Source organism: Ovis aries, chromosome 7, assembly GCF_016772045.2.
Source record: "Ovis aries strain OAR_USU_Benz2616 breed Rambouillet chromosome 7, ARS-UI_Ramb_v3.0, whole genome shotgun sequence".
Taxonomy (NCBI): Eukaryota; Metazoa; Chordata; class Mammalia; order Artiodactyla; family Bovidae; genus Ovis; species Ovis aries.
The window spans coordinates 24919902-24943783 of NC_056060.1; the positions used below are offsets into that span (position 1 = coordinate 24919902).

General features: G+C 43.1%; 1 protein-coding gene across 1 annotated transcript; it reads right to left on the reverse strand.

The window, feature by feature from the left end:
- Nucleotides 1–1131: 1131 nt before the first annotated feature.
- Nucleotides 1132–7659, reverse strand: LOC114114873 (purine nucleoside phosphorylase). Its single transcript, XM_027970070.2, has 6 exons — nt 7541–7659; nt 5489–5658; nt 3161–3264; nt 2781–2956; nt 2500–2690; nt 1132–1769 (listed from the first exon to the last, which is right to left on the reverse strand). The coding sequence occupies exons 1-6, from the start codon at nt 7549–7551 to the stop codon at nt 1552–1554; spliced, it is 870 nt and encodes a 289-aa protein (XP_027825871.1). The 5' UTR covers nt 7552–7659; the 3' UTR covers nt 1132–1551.
- Nucleotides 7660–23882: the final 16223 nt, after the last annotated feature.

Sequence of the window (23882 nt, forward strand, 5' to 3'; positions counted from 1 at the left end):
AAGGACAGGGAAGCCTGGTGTGCTGCAGTCCCTGGGGTTGCAGAGTTGGACACCACTTGGAGACTGAACAACAAAATGTCTGTAGGGAACTGTAAGGCCCTTGAGAGGAAAAGACCATTTTTATATTCTGTACTTAACATTCTCTTAGCTCAGTGTTAAACAAATATTCACTAATTTTATGAAAAGAAGAATGGATGAAAGGAAGAATAGTCATAGTGCCCCTCCAGAATGCTTTTTGTGTTGGGTTCAGCTAAGTAGGTCAGTTACCAAACAAAGGATTATTTATAAGAGTTCTGGAAAGCTTTCCTGCCAAAATTTCTCTTCCACATTATACTACTACTAGTTGAAATGTTACCACTGTTGGAGGCTCACCCAGCTCTACCCTCTCCCAAAAGGCAAACAGGCCTGAGGAGGTGGGAGTAGTATGTCTTTCAAACATGCCAGTCAGCTGAATGCAAACTGAGCAGCACAAAGAGTTCAGTGAGCCAACCAGTCACGCCTGGGCTTATGTCACGGGGAAGTGCTGATCAAGCAGAGTGAAAAGAAAGGCTAATGTCCAGGAAAAAGCAAAAGGAGGAAAGGGGGTGGTCCGAGAGGCCAGGGTATGAGTCAGCCTCGCAAGGGCTGGCAGCAGTCTCGTCAGCAGTGGCATGGCAAGCAGCAGAGAAAAGGGTATTTGCCATTGCACTGTGAGAATGGAGGGAAGGGGTGTATGGCTGCCGTGAATTATGGCAGATGTTTGGGTGAGGGAACTGAAGGAAATCAATAGGAAATACAACTAGGACTTAACAAGGAAGTGGCAACGATGGAACACAAGCTGAGATCAGTGAACTAATTCAGATACTCACAAGCAGACAGAAACTACCAGAAAGCAAAGGGGCAGAGGAAGACTGATCCGAGGGAAGTAGCCATCAGGTGCCAGAAGTTAGCCTTTCCTTATCTTCTAGCACGTCCTCTCACTTTCACCTCTTTGCCTCTGCTTCATCCTACCCTGAATTCACATACCCCCTCATCTCAGTTCTTTGCTGTCTGAGAAGCAGCAGAGTCAAACAAAATATGGTCTCGTGATTGGTTTCATGTCACTCTCGGTCCATATCCCAACCTTATCCCAAACTACATAAAAATGAAGAATCGTATTTCATCTTTCTCTTTATTCTCAAAATACAATAGCATAAAAATCCAAAAGGAATAGGTTATTTCCTGTGTGGTCTCCAGTGCTCTGAGGCAGAACTGAGCCCAGAGGAATGTGAGAGGACCATCTTAAGCCAGTAATAGTTACTGTCTGAGTTTGAGGGCCCCAAACCAAATCCCTGGATGTGTGCTGGGGCTTGGGCTCCAGTTCTTGCAGAGGAATAGGAGTGGAAATCATTTTGAGATGACAAACAGACCAGAAGAGCGCTCAGCAGCAGTAAGGTCTGGGGGGAGAAGCCGGGAAGGTGACCCTCCTTTCTGCCGCCAAGTAAGGCAGAGGCGTGTGTCTCCAGCAAGGGCTGAAGTAGGTAGCAGCTCCTCGGATCCCATAATGGAGAGGCCAACCCACGCCGGGGCTGGTTAACTGGCGTGCTGGGACAGTGGAATGCTAGCCATAAGAATGGAGACAAACTGCTCCAATCTCTGAGCAGCTTGCCTCCCAGCCTCTAGTACTTCCTCGTGATTGGCCTTCCCCTGGCTCTCATAATCCAAGATGACCTTGTTTGTGATGAGTGAGAAGCCAAAGACTCGAAGTCCACAGTGTCTTGCGACTATAACTTCTGGTACCGTGCTCATGCCTGATGTGAAGAAAGAGGGAAATAAAACTGTCAGAATCCCCAAATGACCCTTAGCCTCAGCTCCGTTCACCACCTTGTTGACAATTCGACACTAAGAAAACATCCAAAGAAGCAGCTAAATTAGTGTCAAGCTTAGGTTGTTCTGTATTATCTAAAAGATTTGGGCTTCAGGGGGCGTTACACATTTCTTATAATATTGCAAGGCTTTATTTCTATCTCTGCGTGTGATCATTTTAAAGTCAATTCTAATGTTGCAATTCTATTTTCCAGCCAGAGGTATACAAGGTACCTACGATTTTTGTTAAAATAATCAAAAACAGTTATCACACAATGGACAGTTCTCACATTAGCATTACACTGGTTAAAGTCCTTGGTGCTGGGTGGTGGGTTGAGGCTACAGTGCAAACCCCTCTAAAACCCACCTTTAAAGTCAGTTAATTCAATCTTCTCTTAAAGCAGACCCCTACTTCAGTGTATCATCTAACGCTACAATCTTTTACTCTTTTCCAACCTATTTTACCAGGATCCTCTCTTCAAGCCTCCAAGTCAAGGGAGTTCCTTGGCAATCCAGTGTTTAAGACTCTGTACTTCCAATGCAGGGACTGCAGATTCAATCCCTGACTGGGGAACTAAGATCCCACATGCCCTGCAGAGCAGCCAAAAACAAAACAAAACAAAACAAAAAAGTCCCGCCAAATTATGAAGCCACCAGCCAAGTTCCCCTTCTCACCAACAGCATCCGCCCCTAGCTTCTGCAGCAGGTGACACTCTGCCACAGTTTCAAAATTGGGGCCCGCCACCATCACGTAGGTGCCTTCCTGTAACTCTCTCTGCTCCCCCATTTGTTTCCAGGTACTGTGAGCTTTCTGCCTCATATCCCGGTCGTAGGCATCAGACATGGCAGGGAAACGAACTCCAAACCTAGAGCACAGGTTGCATTATCTCAGATTAATGGAATATAGCAAGCTCTCCAAGCTGACCCATCTAAACAAAAAGAAGCAGGAGAGATACCTTTCCTCATTGGGCCCTCTGAGAGGGTTCTCACCACTGAAACCAGGTAGGTTGATGTGATCACGGATCAGCATGATATCGCCAACCTCAAAGTTGGGGTTGAGCCCTCCAGCTGCATTGGTGACCACTAGGGTCTCCACACCCAGAAGCCGGAAAACCCTCACTGGGAATGTCACCTTAGAAGAGAAAAATAAACATCAGAGAGTTTTCTTTAAAATTTTACCAATATACCCAAGCAGATAAATATTACATACATCATGAAAGAAGAGAAAGGCGGGAGACCTAAAATCTACCTTGCTTAAGCAGCCAGGTAGTAAAACAGGAGAGAGAGGTCTATGTCCCTTCTTCCAGACCCAGTCAGGCTTGTGCCTCTGTTTTACCTTCCAGAGCGGGTAGCCTTCATACATGTGGAACCTGCCCTGCATCATCACACAGGCTCTGCCATTCAAGATCCCAAACACCAGTCGACCAGCATGACCTGGCACTGTATGCAGAAAAGAGAAGGAAATGCATGGAATGAAGCTTTCATACAACACATATCCCCTGAGCACCTACACTGGCCCGACTCACCCTGTTCAACATGTGAGGGTATAATTAACCAATAGAAAACATCATCCTCTCCACTCTCAGAAACTTTAAGTCTGGTGGAGGTGTGCTCAGCCGCTTCAGTCGTGTCCAACTCTTTGTGACCCTGTGGACTGCAGCCCACCAGGCTCCTCTGTCCATGGGACTCTCTAGGCAAGAATAATACTGGAGTAGGTTGCCATTCCCTTCTCCAGGGGATCGTCCCAACCTAGGGACTGAACCAGGGTCTCCTGTACTGCAGGTAGATTCTTTACTACTGAACCACCAGGGAAGCCACGGGTGGGGGGAGACAGAAAGTAATCATAAACTTAGGTACAAGCACACTCTGAGATTAGGGCGATGGGGGCAAAGATGTTCAATGTGAATATACACCAGTTACTTCTTAAAGAAACTTTAAAAGAATGAGAAAGTCATAAGGCAAGAGAATAAAAGAAATAAGTAGGTAATAGAACAGTGGGTAAAAGAGACTAAGCGCGGAATAATGAATGCAGTGAGTGTCGTAATCACAGACCTCTTTTCCAGAATTTTCAAAACTCTCAAAATGCATATTCTTATGACCATAACTAAGCTATATGCTTCCTGACTCATGAAAGGAAGCTCATGGTATAGCCTAGCTTCCTAAAAAGGCTATGAACAAGGAAACGGGCTGACACTGGACCCATACAAGTCTTTTCTGTGACTCACAAAATAGTCCTGTGGGAATACATGCCCTGTATGTGACAGGTAGGGGCATGGGACTGCAAAGGTAACTCCTCACACAGACATAGTAACAATTATTACTATTTCTTTCATCTACCATTTCTAAAGGGAATCCATGGTCTGGGAGAACAACCAAAACAAAGAGGGAGAGTTCAGGGGGTACTTAGAGACTGAGGAGCATATGAAAAAGTTACCTGTAATAGAGCAGAGGTGATTCAGTTAGGAAAACCCAAGTAGAGTATAAAAAATAAATTGACAAAGTTTAAAACGATTAACCACTTTTCACTGAGTGCAGTGCCCTTGTCACTGGGTAGAGTGGCAGACGGAGCCAAAGTCACTACTATCTCCCTTAGAAAACTTTGCACTCCCTTCTCTCTACTATTTCCTTCTTCAACCCCATTGCCACTCCCTGCTCTGGTCTCCTAGTCTTATTCCAAAGGGAATGAAAAATATCTGTTAAAAGTCTTAACTCTCCAGGGAAAAGAGGAAGGAAGGCACAATCTGAAAAATTAATAATAAACCAACAGAAGTTAGTCCTGAGAAATTAATAATTAAATCAAATAAACTACCCTTGTCCTTGAACAAGTAAACTAGGCCATTTCTCACCTGACCCTCCTCTAAGCCTCACCCTTGGCAAGAGAAACTCCCTCAATCAGGGATGGAACCCAGTCCCTGCAGTGAACTGGGGAGTGTTAGCCACTGGACTTCCGGGGAAGTCTGGCCTTGGAGCTTCTGGCTGCTATTGAGATGCTCCATACACTCTCCTCAGATCCCTCAGAGCTCCACTGTGCATAGGGGGCCCTTCCCCACCCCCAACAAAGGTCAGTGTGAACCAAGTCTTGTGTTTTCATATATTACCTGGGTGTTTGTCTGCAAGAACACAGCAGTCAGTGTGCTCATTTGTTGGTATGTACCAGTGTGTGCCTTATTCTAGGACTGGAACTAGAGCTGGGGAGATTGAGAATGGTAGGAACACACAGGACAGGGTGAGGGTGGGTGTGTGGGGTGGGGGTGGGGGGCTGACTTTGTCCCGGGGGGTCACAGGCACTTCTTTCTCCATGTGGGATGCAGACTGAAAGAAATGAGTGAGGTGTCTGAGGATGTGGTGACCACAGTGTGTGGGGGGAAAGGATGTCTAGGGGAAGTGTTGTAAAGCTTTAAGGAACTGAGTCATTAGGCATAGGAAATATGTCATCATACAGTACCAGTGACACACACACTTGCTCTGTCTGTTAAAACGTTTCTACTGGAGGAATTTCTTTCTAAACTCATTCTGATTCTTGATGGGTTTTTTCCCTCTCTCACAACAGTTGTTGCTTGGCAAATGCTACTAGGATGCCCAGGATCAGGCATAGAAGTGTTGCCCTCCCATCACAATCCCACCAGGTTCCCTCAGTCTCATCCCCTCTTCCCGTCGCCAGTACCTGTACTTTGGGGAAAGTTTGGTATTTCACTGTAGTCAAAGGTCTGGGCTTGAGTTAATCTGTTAATCAGACCTCCTAACCCAGAACCACAGATCACTGCCACTTGAGGTCGGTGTTTGGTGTGAGACAAAAGCCATTTTGCAGTGTCTTGATAATCTTCATATGTAAATCTAGGGGGAAGAAATGGAAAACCAAGGTGAGATTCACTCCCAACCCAAGGGTATCATAAAATAATAACCTTCAGTGTAGAAAGGCTGGCAGGGGTACCAAGACGACAGGGGATACAGAAGTTGGCCAAAGAGCTAGAACAAGCTACTGCACGAAGAAGCAAATCCAGGCCAAGCTCTGCTTGTCAAGGGCTGGGGGAGAGCTGACCCTGTAAGTTTCTCAGCAGCAGTCTGTGAACACTATAGACTCTGGAGCCCACCTCTACAGACTGATCATTCTGGGGAGAGGCCCCAGAATCTATACTTCTTACGAAAGTGCCTCAGGTAATTGTCATCTGAAAACCAGGTTTCATAATTCTGGCCTGGAGGGAAGCAGAACTCTCTCTGGATTCTAGTCCCAATTTTGTCTTTTTAAGCAAGTTAACTTGTGCTTCAAATTCTTTCCTCTAGGGTAAAACAACGAAATGTGATTGGCCTCACCTATTGTATAAGCTCTGTTTGAAAATGAATTAAAAACTTGCTAACAAGCTCCAAAGACCTTTGAGTCCATAAAATCATGGTACAGGTCCACAGAGCTTGAACCTTGTTATTTTTAACAACTCTTCCCCCTGCCTATATTTTTCCTCCCTGCCTTCTCCCATCTTTCCTTCTCTTCATCAAGATCCAAGGTCCTTTGCCTTTCAGAGACCTAAAGACATAACCAGACATCCCCAACAATCAACTGAGAATTTTTCTCACAATTCTAGTCCAATTCTCTCATACCTATCTGGAAAAAACAAGGAGAAGGGAGGTGGGGAGACTGAGGTGTGACAGACTGGAACATAACTAACCAACCAAACCTCCAGAGGAAACCTTTTTCTTTTTTTTCAAAAGTACTGCCTTGGAAACCAGATGACTCTACCATACACTGGGCTACCCTCAAACAAGTAGCTGGGCCAGGGGCAGGGTGGGGGCAATAGGACTGGGGTCAAAGGAAGATGGAGATGAGAGAAGGGTGAGATGGTAAAAATGAATCAAATATCATCCCCAAAAGGTGCAAAGGAAAGGAAAATAACTGTTAAGCTCTGGCCCATCAAGCACGTAGGAGCCACAGCTTACAGGACTTCCTCATTAGCCATCAATATCCCAAGAACGCCCCGAATCCCTGGGCACCCTAAAGCCACTGTGATCCCTAATGCTGGGTAGGGATTTCAAGGACAAAAGCAGAAATAAAGGTTTTCAAAGGCAAGGGCGCGAGAGAGTGCGGGGTGGGAGGGTAAGGCTGAGGGAGAGGTGGCAGGGAATGGGAAGAATCTGTTGTTCAGTTTCATGAGTAAGAATTTCGTTTTCTTGGAGAGGCCATCCGCAACTTAACTGGACCTCCAACTTGGAGGGAAGAGAAGTGTTCCCGAGGGACGAGGAGTACTCTCTCCTGGGAAGGACGAACACTAGATACAGGCACCAAAAGTACCTCGCGGCTTTCCCTACACACTCGAATCGGAATCTGTGACGAGCACGTGGGTTCAGAAGACCTCTTCCCCGATACGTGGGTGGAGGAGCACGCTCTCTCTATACTCACTTCAGTAAGAGCGTGGCCCAGCGCACGCACGCACACACCGGCTCCTTTAAGGAGTAGTCCGCGGCTTACTGGCCTGTCCCCTTCCTGCTCTGGCGGCGCCACCCTGCTCGATTCCCGCGCGCGCCCCTGCCGGGGCAGTTCGCACCACCGCCCTGCTGCCTTGCCCCTGATACCGGGCTCCAATCCAGGCATATCTGCATCTCCGGGGCACTCGTTCCCTCTCTTGGCCCTCTCGAGCCCCAGAGTGCTGTGTTTTCAGGGCTCGAAGACAGCCATTTCCTCTCCCCAGGGGCCTCCTGGATCCCCTGGGCTTGGTCCCCGCCTTACCCATTCTCCATGGTCCCGAAGACGCCCTCTGAATGAGTTTGCCCTTCTCGGTTTATATCTGCTTCGCTGAGCTGAGCTCGCTTCTGTCACCGAGTGTTATCCACACAGTTAGCACACTGTTTGCACCGCGCTGGCTCATTATATCCCCAGCGCCAGAGTCCCCAGCCAATGGCAAGCGAGTACGCAGCCGGCCTCGTTTCCATGGTGACCCACCCCGACTCAATAGCCCTGGGCAAGGCGTTCACCCGCTGTATCTTTCTCCAGCAGCACTCTAACTTAGGAGGAGGGGGTAGGGGAGACGGGGCGGAGGGAGGTGGGAGCATCCAGTGTTGTATCTCTGCACCCAGTCCTTACAGCACGTCGGGTTTCCAGCTTGGAAGCCTGTGCGGGAAGAAGACTAGAAGTCCCGGAGGACAGCCTCTAACCACCTGTCTGCAACCCCATTCCTGACTGTGTCTACAGCAAATCAGGAGAGATTTGAAAAGAGAAAAATTTAAACCTTAGACCCTGCAAACTCGGAATAAAATTAAGTAGTCTCTCTCTGAGTTCCTTCCTGAACAAAGGAAAAAGTGTCCATTCTACATCCCTGGTGACTCAGATGGTAAAGAATCCGCCTGCAGTGCGAGACCTGGGCGCTGCTCCCTGAGTGGGAAGAGCCCCTGGAGAAGGGAACAGCTACCCACTCCAGTATTCTGGTCTGGAGAATTCCGTGGACTGTATAGTCCATGCACTGGAGAAGAGAATGGCAAACCACTTCCGTAGTCTTCGCTTGGGAACCCCGTGAACATGTGACACTGAAAGGTGAACTCCCCAGCTAGGGTATTCCTCAGGCCTGCTTGACTTCGCAGGCCACCATATCTGGCTCTCGTGAGTGACCACACCGACATGGTTATCTGATAGGTCACAAAGAGTAGAACAGGACTGAGCAAATTTCACTTTGGATAGGCTAACCTGGAGGTTATAGGATTTGGAAAAACATATAGCCCTACCAGAGAGACTCTAGGCTGCTTCAGGCCAAATTACAAGGAGGGAGCACAGCCCCACCCATCAGCAGAAAATTGGATTCAAGATTTATTGAGCATGGCCCTGCCCTTCAGAGCAAGGCTCAGTTTTCCCCACAGCCAGTCCCTCCCATCAGGAAGCCTGCACAGGCCTTTTATCCTCATCCATCAAGAGGGCAGTCAGAATGAAAACCATAACCACAGTAGACTAACCAAAATGATCACATGGATCACAGCCTCCTGTAACTCAGTGAAACTATAAGCCAGGCAGTGTAGGACCACCCAAGACAGATGAGTCATGGTAGAATGTTTTGACAAAATGTGGTCCATTGGAGAAGGGAATGGCAAACCACTTCAGCGTTCTTGCCTTGCAAACCCCATGAATAGTATGAAAAGACAGAAAGATAAGACACTGAAAGATGAAGCCCCCAGATTGGTAGGTGTACAACAGGCTGCTGGAGAAGAGAGGAGAAATAGCTCCAGAAAGAATGAAGAGGCTGAGCCAAAGCAGAACCTGGAATGTAAGGTTCATGAATCAAGGTAAATTGGAAGTGGTCAAATAGGGGATGGCAAGAGTGAGCATTAACCTTTTAGGAATCAGTGAACTGAAATGAATGGGAATGGATGAATTTAATTCGGAAGACCAACTACTGTGGGCAAGACTGTCTTAGAAGAAATGAAGTAGCCCTCACAGTCAACAAAAGAGTCTGAAATGCAATAAATACTTGGGTGCAATCTCAAACATGACCAGAAGGGGCTCAGTTTGTTTCCAAGGCAAACCATTCAATATCACAGTAATCCAAGTCTATGTTCCAGCCACTAATGTTGAAGAAGCTGATGCTGAAGAAGCTGTAGGTCTTTGAAGACCTACAAGACCTTTTAGAACTAACACCAAAAAAAGATGTCCTTTTCATCATAGGGGATTAGAATGCAAAGTAGGAAGTCAAAAGATACCTGGAGTAATGGGCAAGTTTGGCTTTGGAGTACAAAATGAAGCAGGACAAAGACTAACAGAGTTTTGACCAGAGAACGCACTGGCCATAGCATACACTCTTCCTACAGCACAAGAAAGGCTCTACACGTGGACATCATCAGATGGTCAATATCAAAATCTGATTTTTTTTGCAGCTCAAGATGGAGAAGCTCTAAACAGTCAGCAAAACAAGACCTGGAGCTGACTGTGGCTCAGATCATGAACTCCCTGTTGGAAAATCCAGGCTTAAATTGAAGAAAGTGGGGGAAATCATTAGGCCATTCAGGTCTCACCTAGATCAAATCCCTTACGATTATACAGTGGAAGTGACAAACAGATTCAAGGGATTAGATCTGATAGAAAGAGTACCTGAAGAACTATGGACAGAGGTTTGTAACATTGTACAGGAGGCAGTGATCAAAACCATACCCAACAAGGAAATACAACAGGCAAAATGGTTGTCTGAGGAGGCCTTACAGATAGCTGAGAAGCGAAGAGAAGCGAAAGGCAAAGGAGAAAAGGAAAGATGTGCTGATCTGAATGCAGAGTTCCAAAGAATAGCAAGGAGAGATAAGAAAGCCTTCTTAAGTGAATGATGCAAAGAAAGAGAGGAAAACAATAGAATGGGAAAGGCTAGAGGTCTCTTCTATGTACATCAAGGCTGTATATTTTCATGCTGCTTATTTAACTTCTATGCAGAGCACATAGAAAATAGAAAATTAGAGATAACAGGGGAATATTTCATGCAAAGATGGGCACAACAAACGACAGAAACGGTATGGACCTAAAAGAAGAAGATAAGAGATGGTAAGAATACACAGAAGAACTATACAAAAAAGATCTTAATGACCCAGATAAACATGACGCTGTGGTCACTCACCTAGAGCCAGATATGGTGGACTGCAAAGTCAAGTGGGCCTTAGGAAGCATCACTATTAACAAAGTTAGTAAAGGTGATGGAATTCTAGCTGAGCTATTTCAAATCCTAAAAGATGATGCTGTGAAAGTGCTGCGCTCAATATGCCAGCAAAATTGGGAAACTCAGCAGTGGCCATAAGACTGGAAAAGCTCAGTTTTCATTCTAATCCCAAAGAAGGGCAATGCCAAAGAATGTTCAAATTACCCCACAATTGCACTCATTTCACATGCTGGCAAGGTAATTCTCAAAATCCTTCAAGTCAAACTTCAACAATATGTGAACTGAGAACTTTCAGATGTACAAACTGGATTTAGTAAAGGCAAAGGAATCAGAGATCAAATTGCCAACATCCACTGGATTGTAGAAAAAGCAAGAGAATTCCAGAAAAACATGTACTTCTGCTTCATTGACTACACCAAAGCCTTTGACTGTGTGGATCACAGCAAACTGAGGAATATTCTTGAAGAGAGGGGAATGCCAGACCACCTTACCAGAAACCTGTATGCGGATGAAGAAGCAACAGTTAGAACCAGACATGGAACAACAGACTGGTTCAAACTTGGGAAAGGTGTACATCAAGGCTATATATTTTCACCCTGCTTATTTAACTTCTATGCAGAGTACGTCATATGAAATACTGGGCTGGATGAAATGCAAGCTGGAATCAAGATTGCCTGAAGAAATAGCAATAACTTCAGATATGCAGATGTCCCATCACTTGCCCATCACTGGATGGGGAACCAATGGAAACAGTGACAGACTATTTTCTTGGGCTCCAAAATCCCTGCAGCCAGTGAGTGCAGCCATGAAATTAAAAGATGCTTGCTCTTTGGAAGAAAAGCTATGACAAACCTAGACAGCATATTAAAAAGCAGAGACATCACTTTGCTAACAAAAGGTCTGTCTAGTCAAAGTTAGTCAAAGGTCTTTATAGTAAAAGACAACTGAAATGGTTTTTCCAGTAGTCATATAAGGATGTAAGAGTTGGACCATAAAGAAGGCTGAGCTCCAAAGAATTGATGCTTTCAAATTGTGTTGGAGAAGACTCTTGAGAGTCACTTGGATAGCAAGGAGATCAAACCAGTCAATCCTAAAGGAAATCACCCCTGAACAGTTATTGGAAGGACTGATGCTGAAGCTAAAGCTCTAATGCTCAGCTACCTGATGGGAAGAGCCGACTCATTGGAAAAAACTCTGACTGTGGGAAAGACTGAAGGTGGAAAGAGAAGGGTGCGACAGAGAATGAGATAGTTGGATTGTGTCTTCAGCTTAATGGACATGGGTTTGAGGAACCCTCGGAGATAGTAAAGAATAGGGAAGCCTGGAATGCTGCAGTCCATGTGTTGCAAAGAGTTGGACACATCTGAGCAACTGAACAACAATCAGGGATCTAAATCTAGACCCAGAGGAGAAGAAAATGTTTCTAGTGGCAAGAATTCCGAGATCATCACAGGAGGATGCAGCAAATCCCCTTCTCTGGGTGTTTTCAACCAAATTCCTTATGGGTATTAAGCTTTGGGATTCGGTAATGAGAAATATTCCAATAGTCGTGTATGGATGTGAGAGTTGGACCATAAAGAAAGCTGAGCGCTGAAGAGTTGATGCTTTTGAACTGTGTTGTTGGAGAAGATTCTTGAGAGTCCCTTGGACTGCAAGAAGATCAAACCAGTGAATCCTAAAGGAAATCAGTCCTGAATATTCACTGGAAGGACTGATGTTGAAGTTGACACTCCAATACTTTGGCCACCTGGTGTGAAGAACTGACTCTTTGGAAAAGACCCTGATGCTGAGAAAGATTGAAGACAGGAGGCGAAGGGAATGACAGAGGATGAGCTGGTCGGATGGCATCACCAACTCAATGGACATGAGTCTGAGTGAACTCCAGGAGTTGGTGATGGACAGGGAAGCCTGGCATGCTGCAGTCCATGAGGTTGCAAAGAGTTGGACATGACTAAGCAACTGAACTGTACTGAACTGAACTGAATGAGAAATAGGAATTTCCCCCATGTTCTCCAAATTATGTCATTTATAAAATATTTCCATACATTCTTTACTCATTATTATGGATATATATTTTTTAAGTTGTTGAATAAGAAATAAATAATAGTATTTACAAAGAATTGTAGTCTGTAACAGATAGTCAAATGCTGTAAACTGTCAGTGAACATTATTGGGTGGTATCCTAATAGCAAGCAAAATACAGCTGTCAGTCTGTTTTGGTAAATAAGTTTTATTGGAAAACACACACACACACACACACAATTCCTGGATCCTTGAAACAGACAAAGGATGGGGATAGGGTGGGGATAGAATGAGAAAATAACAGACAATTTCTTGATTTACACAATAATTGATGCAAGGAATTCAGATAATTAGAGAACTTTTCCCCCAAATGAAATTTTTTGTAACAGAACTACTAAAAATAACATCTTTGTAAGAATTTAGCTATTTTCTGCCCCTACTTTTATAAGCTTAACCAAATTCACGTCAAATCACAAATCAATGGTCCTTACTTAGTTATTGGAATCCTCCACCTATTTCCACTCTCCTGAACTCGAACCGTTCCTGCCGGCCTTTTTACCCAACACCATGGCTCAAACCAATGTTTCCTAGCCCTGTTTCTAACTCATTCATGATCAACTATGTACTAGAACTGTTCTTGTGTTAGGGACATAAGAATAATGACAATATGGGTGCATATTCAGTTGTGTATGACTCTTTGCAACCCCATGGACTACAGCCAGTCAAGATCTTCTGTCCGTGGAATTTTCCAATATATATAAAAACAAAAATAACATATATAAAGAACTGAGTGCAGTGTCAAATGACTGATTTATTCTATCACTATTATTGGTTTATTATTATTATTATTTTCCTTATTCATCCAGTAATTTTAGCAAAGGTAACAAATGGGTGGTCTAAAAGTAATGTTTCACCTTAGAAATGTGTGTACAATTGAGACATGGAAAGCATGATTTTGAATGATGGATAAGTTCAGTCATAAGAAAAAATCAGCCCAGGGATAATATCTACCAATATTCAATTGCTGAAGGTTGTTTTTTTTTTTCCTTTTAATTTTCTTGGTTGTGCCACATGGCATGTGTGATCTTAGTTCACCAACCCATATCCCTTACGTTGGAAGCATGGAGTCCTAACCATTGGACACTGGGGAAGTCCCTGAAAGGTTTTTTTAATTTATTTTTTAAATTTTTATTTGTTTATTTTTGGCTGCTCTGGGTCTTCATTGGTGCATGCAGGCTTTCTCTACTTTTGTGAGCAGGGACTGCTTTTCCTTTTGATGTTTTGGCTTCTTGTTGCAGAGCACACAGACTTAGTTGCTCCATGGCATGTGGGATCTTCCCGGACCAGGGATTGAACCTGTGTCCCTTGCATTGGCAGGCAGATTCTTAACCACTAGACGACCAGGGAAGTAAAAAAATATTCTTGTTAAACACCCCAAATCCAATTCAGTTTACTCAAAAGACAAGAACAGAACATAACTATTATTATTTTTGCTGTGCCACTCAGCTTGTGGGATCCTAGCACCTGACCACAAATTGAACCAGGCCCTTGGCAGTGAAAGCACCAAGTCCTAACCACTGGACTGCCAGGGAATTCCCTTAATTAAGTTTGTTTTTTGTTTTGTTTTATTTTAATACTTTTTTATTTGGCTGCACCTGGTCTTAGTAGTAGTACTTGGGACTTCTGAGCTTTGTTGCGGCATGCAGGATCTTTAGTTGTGGTGTGTGGGATCTAGTTCCCTGATCACAGATTGAGCCCAGGCCCACTGCATTGGGAGTACAGAGTCTTAGCCACTGGCAACTGGGAAAGTTCCTTAATCAATTAATTGTAATGGTCTCTGTCTAAAGTAAGCGAAGATGATCTTCAATATATCTACAAAAGGAAAACTGGGGAACAAGACTCAATCTTCTGTAGTGTTTTTCCAGTGTCATTCAAGGAAGAGTCAGAAGTGTATATAAATATTCTGGGCACCAAAGAAATGTACTATTATATGAAAGGCAAGGACGATTTACCAGATTGCACCTTGGCCAGGGCCAAATAACCTTCAGACCCACACAACATACTTTATTCTGAATTCAAGTACAGAAACCAAGCTTCTATACACAATCATTTGGACCCTAACCTTTTTAATCTCAAATTCACCAGTGGCCTAGTGAGAAGTCTCCTCTATGAGGCCCAGCAGACCTCTTGAGGACACATTTTAGTGGTCTATCCACCAAAAGGTCCCAGGCCCCAGATTGCCTTAAACCCTACCTTGGGTCCCTTCCTACCCCTAACCTTGGCTGGTTAACATCGCTCACTACTTTCCACAGGACTTTTTTTCCTCACAGGATTTTTACCTTTCAAGGGAACAGATTTAGACATTCTGTCTGCGTGTGTATTTGGGGTACTAAGAACACTGGTAAGCAGCTAATACTTAATGGTCACATATGTGAAATATCTACTAAATGTCTATTATTTCTCTTTAGGCCATCACAGGCCAAGTCTCCATACTCCATTTTGATCTGTTTTCAATATCCCAGTCCAGAGGTTTCCAGTTACTCAGTTTATAGGGTACTTAGGATCTCAGCAATATTTTCACAGCACATCTAGATCAAAAGAAACACCTAAGAGTTTTGCTTGGTGCCTGACAACTTAGTAACCATTTGAAAAAAAAATAATACACATAAGTTAAAAGAAAATATTTTTTTTTCTTAAATAAGCACAGATAGTTACTAGTGGACTGTGTGTGCCTGTTGGGCCCTGCTCAACTTCTAAAACCTTGGAGTCCAGCACTTTTACCCTCATTTCCTGTTCCATGCTGATTTTCACACAGTTCTTATTTTTTTTTATCAAAGGGTCCTTCTAAGTCTGGCTTTGCAAAGATATTTTATTATGAAAATAAATGTAGCACAGTCCAGTGTTTAAGTTGTGAACTTCCTTGAGCTAGCAGTTTGCATAGCACACTAGAGATATGTCTGATATTGCTGTGTTCCTCTTAAATTTTTTAAATATCCCATGGTACCCCTGTGAATTTGCCCCTTGGCACAGAGTCTGAGAACTATGGCCCCATGGCCCCGGGGCACTCCTTGCCACCTTGTTCCTAAATGTGTCCTGTAAATGAATGAACTCTAATCAAACTACTTGTGAATTCCATGGAATAAATTCCATCTCTACTCCTTACCTACCAGCTGTGTGATCCAGAACAAGTGAAATAAATCTTGTTATGCCTCAGTTTTCTCTGTTAAATGGTGATAATAATGGTATTTACTCTTATTGCAAGGATTAAATAAAGTGCCAGTTAAATGTTCAGATGGGTGCCTGGAATTACAGTAAGCACATGGAAAATATTGGCTATTATTTTTTATTTCTCTAGACTATCTAAACATGAATTGGATCAGAACAAAAACTAGAGGTATGCCCAGCCCATTTGCAGCAACTCTAACCCTGAATTGTTTAAAACAGGAGCCACTAGCCAAATGTGACTATTTAAATTTAATAAAACCGAAAGGCAAAATTAAACAGTAAAAATTAGTTCTTAGTTATACTAAGCACATCCCAACTGCTCAAAAGCCACAAGTGGCTAGTGTCTACCACACTGCATAGCATAGAAATATTTCAATCACTACAGAAAGTTCTATTGCATAACACTTTTCATATCTTTTCTAGTTACTGCTTACCCTGTATCCACATTTTTAAAAGCTAGAACTATGTTTTATCCTGTATTTGTAAGGTTCCTGTAGTCAGGAACCGCACGATCATCAACTTTAGGGTGATTTGGCTCATTACTGCCTTATTACCCCTTTTCTATCTTCTTCTCACGCCTCCTTCTATTTCTGAGGGACTCCCATGGCCGGGCACACATGCAGTGACACATCCATCTTCTATGCTCAATATCAAGGAAACTGGAGAATGGAAGTGCTTGGCTCTAAATCACCAAATATTGGCTTATGGAGCGGAAAGATGTCTCGAGTTAGTGACTCCCAGCGGCAACATTTATAGAAGCAGGCTCAACATCTTAGGATGTTTTAGGCAGGAAACATGTTTATTCCTGCCTCTTGCCTGAAATTAGTCTCTCTGTATCACAAGATAGATGCTTCCCTGTTTAAATACCTATCCTACTATCACAACAATCTTTTACCTTCCATTTTCTACAATTCCTGAAATTAAAATATTAGTTTAGTTTTTATCCTGGTAGCAAAAGGATCACTTTCATTTCTGTGTGAGATCTCTATCTGTGCCTCAGTCAGTAGGCACAGTAGGAGTAAAGTGACCTAACACCCTCATTCCCAGATAGGGAAGCTGACTACACCCTAAAAGAAGGGACAAAGATCTGGGGCATGGAAAGGACCTGGAACAGAAGGGAACAAATGTTCACAGTGATAAAGAGAAATAATCTCTTAAAGTTAGAATGCACCCTACCCCACTCCATCCAACTCTGACACTACTCCTTATCTTAACTCACTCTGCATATTATCAAAAACATTCTTTGCCCTGGAAGTGGAGTAAGGGTCTGTGTTGGTTTCACATGGGTGATAAACTACCACTTCAGTAAGGGGTAAAGAAGAAATAGGGCACGTGGAAAAGAGAAGTCAATTGGGACGCCAGGTAGCAGAAGCCAGGTGGATATCTCCAGCCTCATTCTTGGTCATCTACCCAATGTGACAGTAGTTGCCACTTGGTTGGAAGCCTGAAGAAAAAAATGCTTCCAAATCTTTGCAGTTCCTTTCTTTATATCCTCCCACTATGGAGTCTCATGGACTATTTCAAAATTCATATGTTGAAGCCCCAACCCCAACTGACCATATTTGGAGACAGGGCCTTTAAAGAGAAAATAAGTTAAGTGAGATCATAAGGGGCCCTAACTCCTTTAAAGAAGAGGAAAAGACAGCAGGAATATCTGTGTACAGAGAGAAGTCCATGTGAGGACACAGTGGAGAACGCAGCTATCTGCAAACCAAGAACAGAGGCCTGTGCTGACACATTGATCCTGGGCTTCAAGGCTCCAGAACTGTGGGAGAATAAGTTTCTATTGTGATAGCTCAGTTGGTAAAGAATCCACCTGTAATGCAGGAGACCCCAGTTCGATTCTTGGGTCAGGAAGATCCCCTGGAGAAGGGACAGGCTACCCACTCCAATATTATGGCCTGGAGAATTTCATGGACTTGCAAAGAGTCGGACACAACTGAGTGACTTTCACTTTCATTGTTTAAGACACCCAGTCTGTGATATTTTATTATGACAGTCCCAGCAAACTAATATACTTTCAAGGCCTGATTTTTCTCAATCTAAGTGAGAAACTCCCATCCAATAAGTAAGATACCCAGTACTGGGGGTAATACTGAAACTATTTACTTGTATAGTACAGGAACCAACCAATCAGAACCAATGCCAGCCATAAAGAACTGATGCCAGCCACACTGGAGTGTCTTAGCTGAATATCCACCCTGCTTGGAACTACAGCTGACAATATTGCTCAGTATAGAAATTTACCTTCAAGATACAGCTTAAGGTAATTAAATCATTTAATTGTCATTTGTCTGACATGACTGAGTGACTTCACTTTTTAAAACAATTTCTATGGGCTAGGCATTGAGCATAAAAAGGGATCCATCCCAGATACCATGCACTTTGCCACCCCTGAATTTTTGCCCTTTTCCATCTGCCTAGTAGATGATGTGAGTGCAAAAGCATTAAACCATAGTCAGAAGACCTGGATTTTTTAAAAAAAAATTGTTTTACTACTTCATGCAGTGAGAAAAAGCACAAACCATGAAGAACTAAGGTGTTGTCAGTGAGAGGGTGCTAGAAAGGACTTGTTATACAATTAGGCTTTTGTTAAGAAATTTTAAAAGGATTTAAAGAAATGGGATTTTGCTCTGGATTGGGTGCTGTCAGGAATTAGGGCAATTCTATAATTGGGTATCTAATCCATTTTATCTAGAAGCAGAGAAGACTACACAGAGGCTAAAGCTCTAATAAGTAAAGAAGTAGCAGTCATTCATAGTCGCTGGAGGAGGGGCTACTGGGGATTTTTCAGCTTGGAGAATGTTCATGTTTTGACTGTGTTCAGACCTGATTGCAGAGTGGTCTCATTTTTAAGGAGAGCTGGACTTTTAATCTCATTTAAATCTTTGCGTTAGCTTAAATGACTAGCTTACAGAGCCTCAGTTTTCAGACTGCAAAATAAAAAACAACCTTGCCTTCCCTGCTCAACTTACAGTGGGTTTTGAAATCAAATGAATATGGATATAAAACTGCTTTATTAGCTATGAACAAATATCACTACTTTTTGCATCACTCTGCCTACTGACCCACTCAAGGCAGAGCTCAAATCCAAGTTATCCACGCACAATAATATAATAATCCTTTATGTTTTTAAAAGATTTCTTTGGCTGCTCTGGATAGAAGTGATTTCCTCTTTCCTTGAATTTATAGACTGTTTAATTCATATCCTATGAAGCATGTGTTGCACCATGAATTTCTAGATATTTAGAAATTCTAGATATCTAGAATTGATATTTTTCCCATGTAATAAAACATTACCTGTGTTGATATTTTATTTTATTCTCTCTCTTCTCTTGGTTGCATCACGTGGCTTGTGTGATCTTAGTTCCCCAACAAGGGACTGAACCCAGGCCCTTGGCACTGAAAGCACGGACTCCTAACCATTAGACTACTAGGAGATTCCCTAGGGTTGATATTTTATACTGTGAATTTTCACATTGCTATTCCTCCCTACCCAGAGTTTAAGTTTCTTAAGGAGTGTCTTTCACAGAGTAGATACATAACAAATGTGTATAGATGTATTGCTTGCTGAAATTCTACCATTTACAGTAGGTTGAAAAACATGGCCATAACATTTTGCAGCTCCTCCCATCAAGAACTGAAGTCCTACAGGAAAAAAAAAAAAAAAAAGAATTATAAGTCCTTTTCCCCACACCTTGAATCTGGGCAGGCCTGATGACGTGCTATGACCCTGAATGAGGTAGGAATGAAGCTATACCAGTGCTGCAGCCTAGGCCTAAAAATGTCTTGCAGCTTCTCCTCTCGCCCTCTTGGACCATCACCCTAAGTTCCACCTGCTATAAAGAAGCTAGCTGAACCAGTATACACAATTGCCAGACATGTGAAGAGTCCATCTTGGACCATTCAGTTATTTTCATGAATGAGCCCAGGTGAGACCACTGAAAGAACGGTTCAGACAACCTGCAGAATCATGAAGAAAAAAATGTATCATTTGGTTGAGTGCTACTTATTATGCAGCAAGAGATAATGGAAGACCAGAAGAGGGATTCCTCTCCTTCACACTCATAGGAATTTTTCCTGCTTCTTTTAGGGCCCTTCTCAAAAATTACCTTGCTTTCTGGATATGTCTCTTCTGACCACCGCCAGGTTGTAATATCACTCAGGGTGAGACAATTGACTCATCTTAGATTTCTTCTAAAGTACTATGCCTAGAACTATATGTAGTCAGTGATGAGTCCATTTGCCAAGTACATAATGGTTCCTTCCAAGGAAGTCTTGGAAATCAGGTCCCAAAGGAATTTATTAGAAGGCACTTCCAAATGAGAGCATTTAGAGAGTCATTGTACTTCCCTTGACCCTCTCTCACACCTACATGGGTAGAGGATAGGCTAGCATTAAAAGAGCTCTGTAACAGGAAACATACAAGGATTATTGCATCATATCTCTCCTTCAGTGACTCACATATTAGTCAGAAAGACTATTCTTCCTACTGGTTAACACTTACCTCTTCATTTACTTCTCTAGCACATATTTCTATATTTAACCTATGATGAAAACATCACCAAGAGGCCAAACTACTGAAAAAAAAAAAAGCCATTCTACTCAAACATCCTCTAGGATCCTTGGTACTATATCCAATTCTCCAACTCTCCCACATTTTTATAAACCTAGATGAAACAAACATCAAACATGGCTTTGGTGAGGGTGAGAAGAATCACAAAAGAACAGGTTGTGGAATGATGTGTAACCAAGGTGCAAGTAATGAACCCTACTACACTCTAGAGCAAACACTTGAGCATCTGTACGCCCAGAAACAACAGAAAGAACAGCAGACTGGCCTGTTACCCTGTGGAGCTACAACCCCCTCTCCATTTTGTATTCAGAGGTTCTTTAGTTCTGAATTTTCTGTGGGACCTACCTGGCCTGGGAAAGCTGTGTCTAAAAATCAGAATTCAGGTGAAGTCTCCAGCTCCTTTAGCAGCTACAAGTGCTAGAAAAGCAGCAGTTCTTTTTATTATTAAGTATTTGGGGCAGGCTGCACTTTCCTATGTTAGGCTCAATAGAGAGGCTTCTAGCTAAACCAGTCATGGTCCTCAGAGTTGTGTTTTTCAATTTCTTGTTGCTTCATCCATTTAAGACAGTCACACTTTGGGTTATGAAATGGCGGAAATTGAAGTGTGGTTCAGACTCTTGTAAAAATCATATAAGATTGGAGAAGAAAGCTGGTCCGCAAAGGTTGGGTTTAGAGGTTACTGAGAGACCCTTAGGATTCTGCTTTCGTTTCTTGGAAAGGGTAAGGTAAAACCCTCACCTGAGGGTTTCTTCAGGGAAAGGCAGCCATTCAGAATTATTCTGTTAAGGAGCCCCTACGGTTAATCCGTTCAGTTCAGTCGCTCAGTCGTGTCCGACTCTTTGCCACCACATGAACTGCAGCATGCCAGGCCTGCCTGTCCATCACCAGCTTCCGGGGTTCACTCAAACTCATGTCCATCGAGTCAGTGATGGCATCCAGACAGCTCATCCTCCGTCGTCCCCTTCTCCTCCTGCCCCCAATCCCTCCCAGCATCAGAGTCTTTTCCAGTGAGTCAACTCTTCGCCTGTGGTGGCCAAAGTACTGGAGCTGCAGCTTCAGCATCATTCCTTCCAAAGAAATCCCAGGTTGATCTCCTTCAGAATGGACTGGTTGGATCTCCTTGCAGTCCAAGGGACTCTCAAGAGTCTTCTCCAGCACCAGCAGTTCAAAAGCATCAGTTCCTCTGCACTCAGCTTTCTTCACAGTCCAACTCTCACATCCATACATGACCACAGGAAAAACTATAGCTTTGACTAGACAGACCTTTGTTGGCAAAGTAATGTCTCTGTTTTTCAATATGCTATCTAGGTTGGTCATAACTTTTCTTCTAAGGAGCAAGCGTCTTTTAAGTTCATGGCTACAGTCACCATCTGCAGTGATTTTGGAGCCCAAAAAAATAAAGTCTGACACTGTTTCCCCATCTATTTCCTGTGAAGTGATGGGACCAGATGCCATGATCTTCATTGAGCTTTAAGCCAACTTTTCACCCTCCACTTTCACTTTCACCAAGAGGCTCCTTAGTTCCTCTTCACTTTCTGCCATAAGGATGGTGTCATCTGCATATCTGAGGTTTTTGATATTTCTCCCAGCAATCTTGATACCAGCTTGTGCTTCCTCCAGCCCAGCGTTTCTCATGATGTACTCTGCATATAAGTTAAATAAGCAGGGTGACAATATACAGCCTTGACATACTCCTGTTCTATTTGGAACCAGTCTGTTGTTCCATGTCCAGTTCTAACCGTTACTTCCTGACCTGCATACAGATTTCTCAAGAGGCAGGTCAGGTGGTCTGGTATTCCCACCTCTTTCAGAATTTTCCAGTTTGTTGTGATCCACACAGTCAATGGCTTTGGCATACTCAATAAAGCAGAAATAGATGTTTTTCTGGAACTCTCTTGCTTTTTCCATGATCCAGTGGATGTTGGCAATTTGATCTCTGATTCCTCTGCCTTTTCTAAAACCAGCTTGAACATCTGGAAGTTCATGGTTCACATCTTGCTGAAGCCTGGCTTGGAGAATTTTGAGCATTACTTTATTAGCATGTGAGATGAGTGCAATTGTGCGGTAGTTTGAGCATTCTTTGGTATTGCCTTTCTTTAGAATTGGAATGAAAACTGACCTTTTCCAGTCCTGTGGCCACTGCTGAGTTTTCCAAATTTGCTGGCATATTGAGTGCAGCACTTTCACAGCATCATCTTTCAGGATTTGAAACAGCTCAACTGGAATTCCATCACCTCCATTAGCTTTGTTTGTAATGATGCTTTCTAAGGCCCACTTGACTTCACATTCCAGGATGTCTGGCTCTAGGTGAGTGATTATACCATCGTGATTATCTTGGTCGTGGAGCTCTTTTTTGTACAGTTCTTCTGTGTATTCTTGCCACCACTTCTTAATATCTTCTGCTTCAGTTAGGTCCATACCATTTCTGTCCTTTACTGAGCCCATCTTTGCATGAAATGTTCCCTTGGTATCTCTAATTTTCTTGAAGAGATCTCTAGTCTTTCCCATTCTGTTCTTTTCCTCTATTTCTTTGCATTGATCGCTGAGGAAGGCTTTCTTATCTCTCCTTGCTATTCTTTGGAACTCTGCATTCAGATGCTTATATCTTTCCTTTTCTCCTTTGCTTTTCACTTCTCTTCTTTTCATAGCCATTTTGCTTTTTTTGCATTTCTTTTCCATGGCGATGGTCTTGATCCCTGTCTCCTGTACGGTTAATAGACCTGCTAAAATGTTCCTATTCAGAGCAGTCAGATATTTCCCAAGATTACAAGCTGGAACCAACTTCCTTTGATTTCTGGGTACTCCCTTCTTATGACAATGAGGTCTTTCCATTCCTGCACTTGCATAACTAAAGGAAATTACTTCAGTTACATTGTGAAACAAAGATCTCATTAAGGTGACTCACTTTTATTCTATCATCCATCATCAATCCCAGAGTAACAGTCTACTCACCCTGCATTCATATGACTAAAGAAATCCTTCTAAATCATTGCATAACTTTGTCCACCTGTACCTGCTCTACCCAGAACAGGTAGAACCTTGAATCCTCAACAAAGCTGAAACAAAAAGTTCCTTTAAGCCACAGGAGGGAACTCTACACATTTCATTTCTGTCTGGACCCAGACAGAAATGGATCCCCTTGATAGATTTGAAAAGTAGTCATTTGCTATGCAAGTAGAGGATGGATGACTATGGATGAAAAGAAGAATGGCTAGGTGGATTGGCTGTATGTTTAAACACAGGAGCTGCTTAAGAGCTTTTCCTATGCTTGTTAGAATAAACTCTGTTAGCAGGCTCGTGGCTGGTGGTGAGGTTGAGACAAGTCTAAAGGCTGTCTCTATGCCAAACACGAACAAAAATATCCTCGGACTTGATTGGTTAACTCAGTCAAAACACTCTTATCACGCATATCTGTTTACAACTGGGGGCCAGAAAACCAAGTAAAACGATGAGACACCCCTGTAGTAACAGAAACAGATTCATGTAAAGAAAATTTCATAATTTAACCGGAGATGCTAGGAGGGTGGATTCTGCAAGGCAGCTTTCTGGAGAAGCCGGTCTTGAGTCCTGTTCCAGAGGTGACTTCAGCGAGGAAGACTAGGGTAAACATCTTAATATTTTAATCC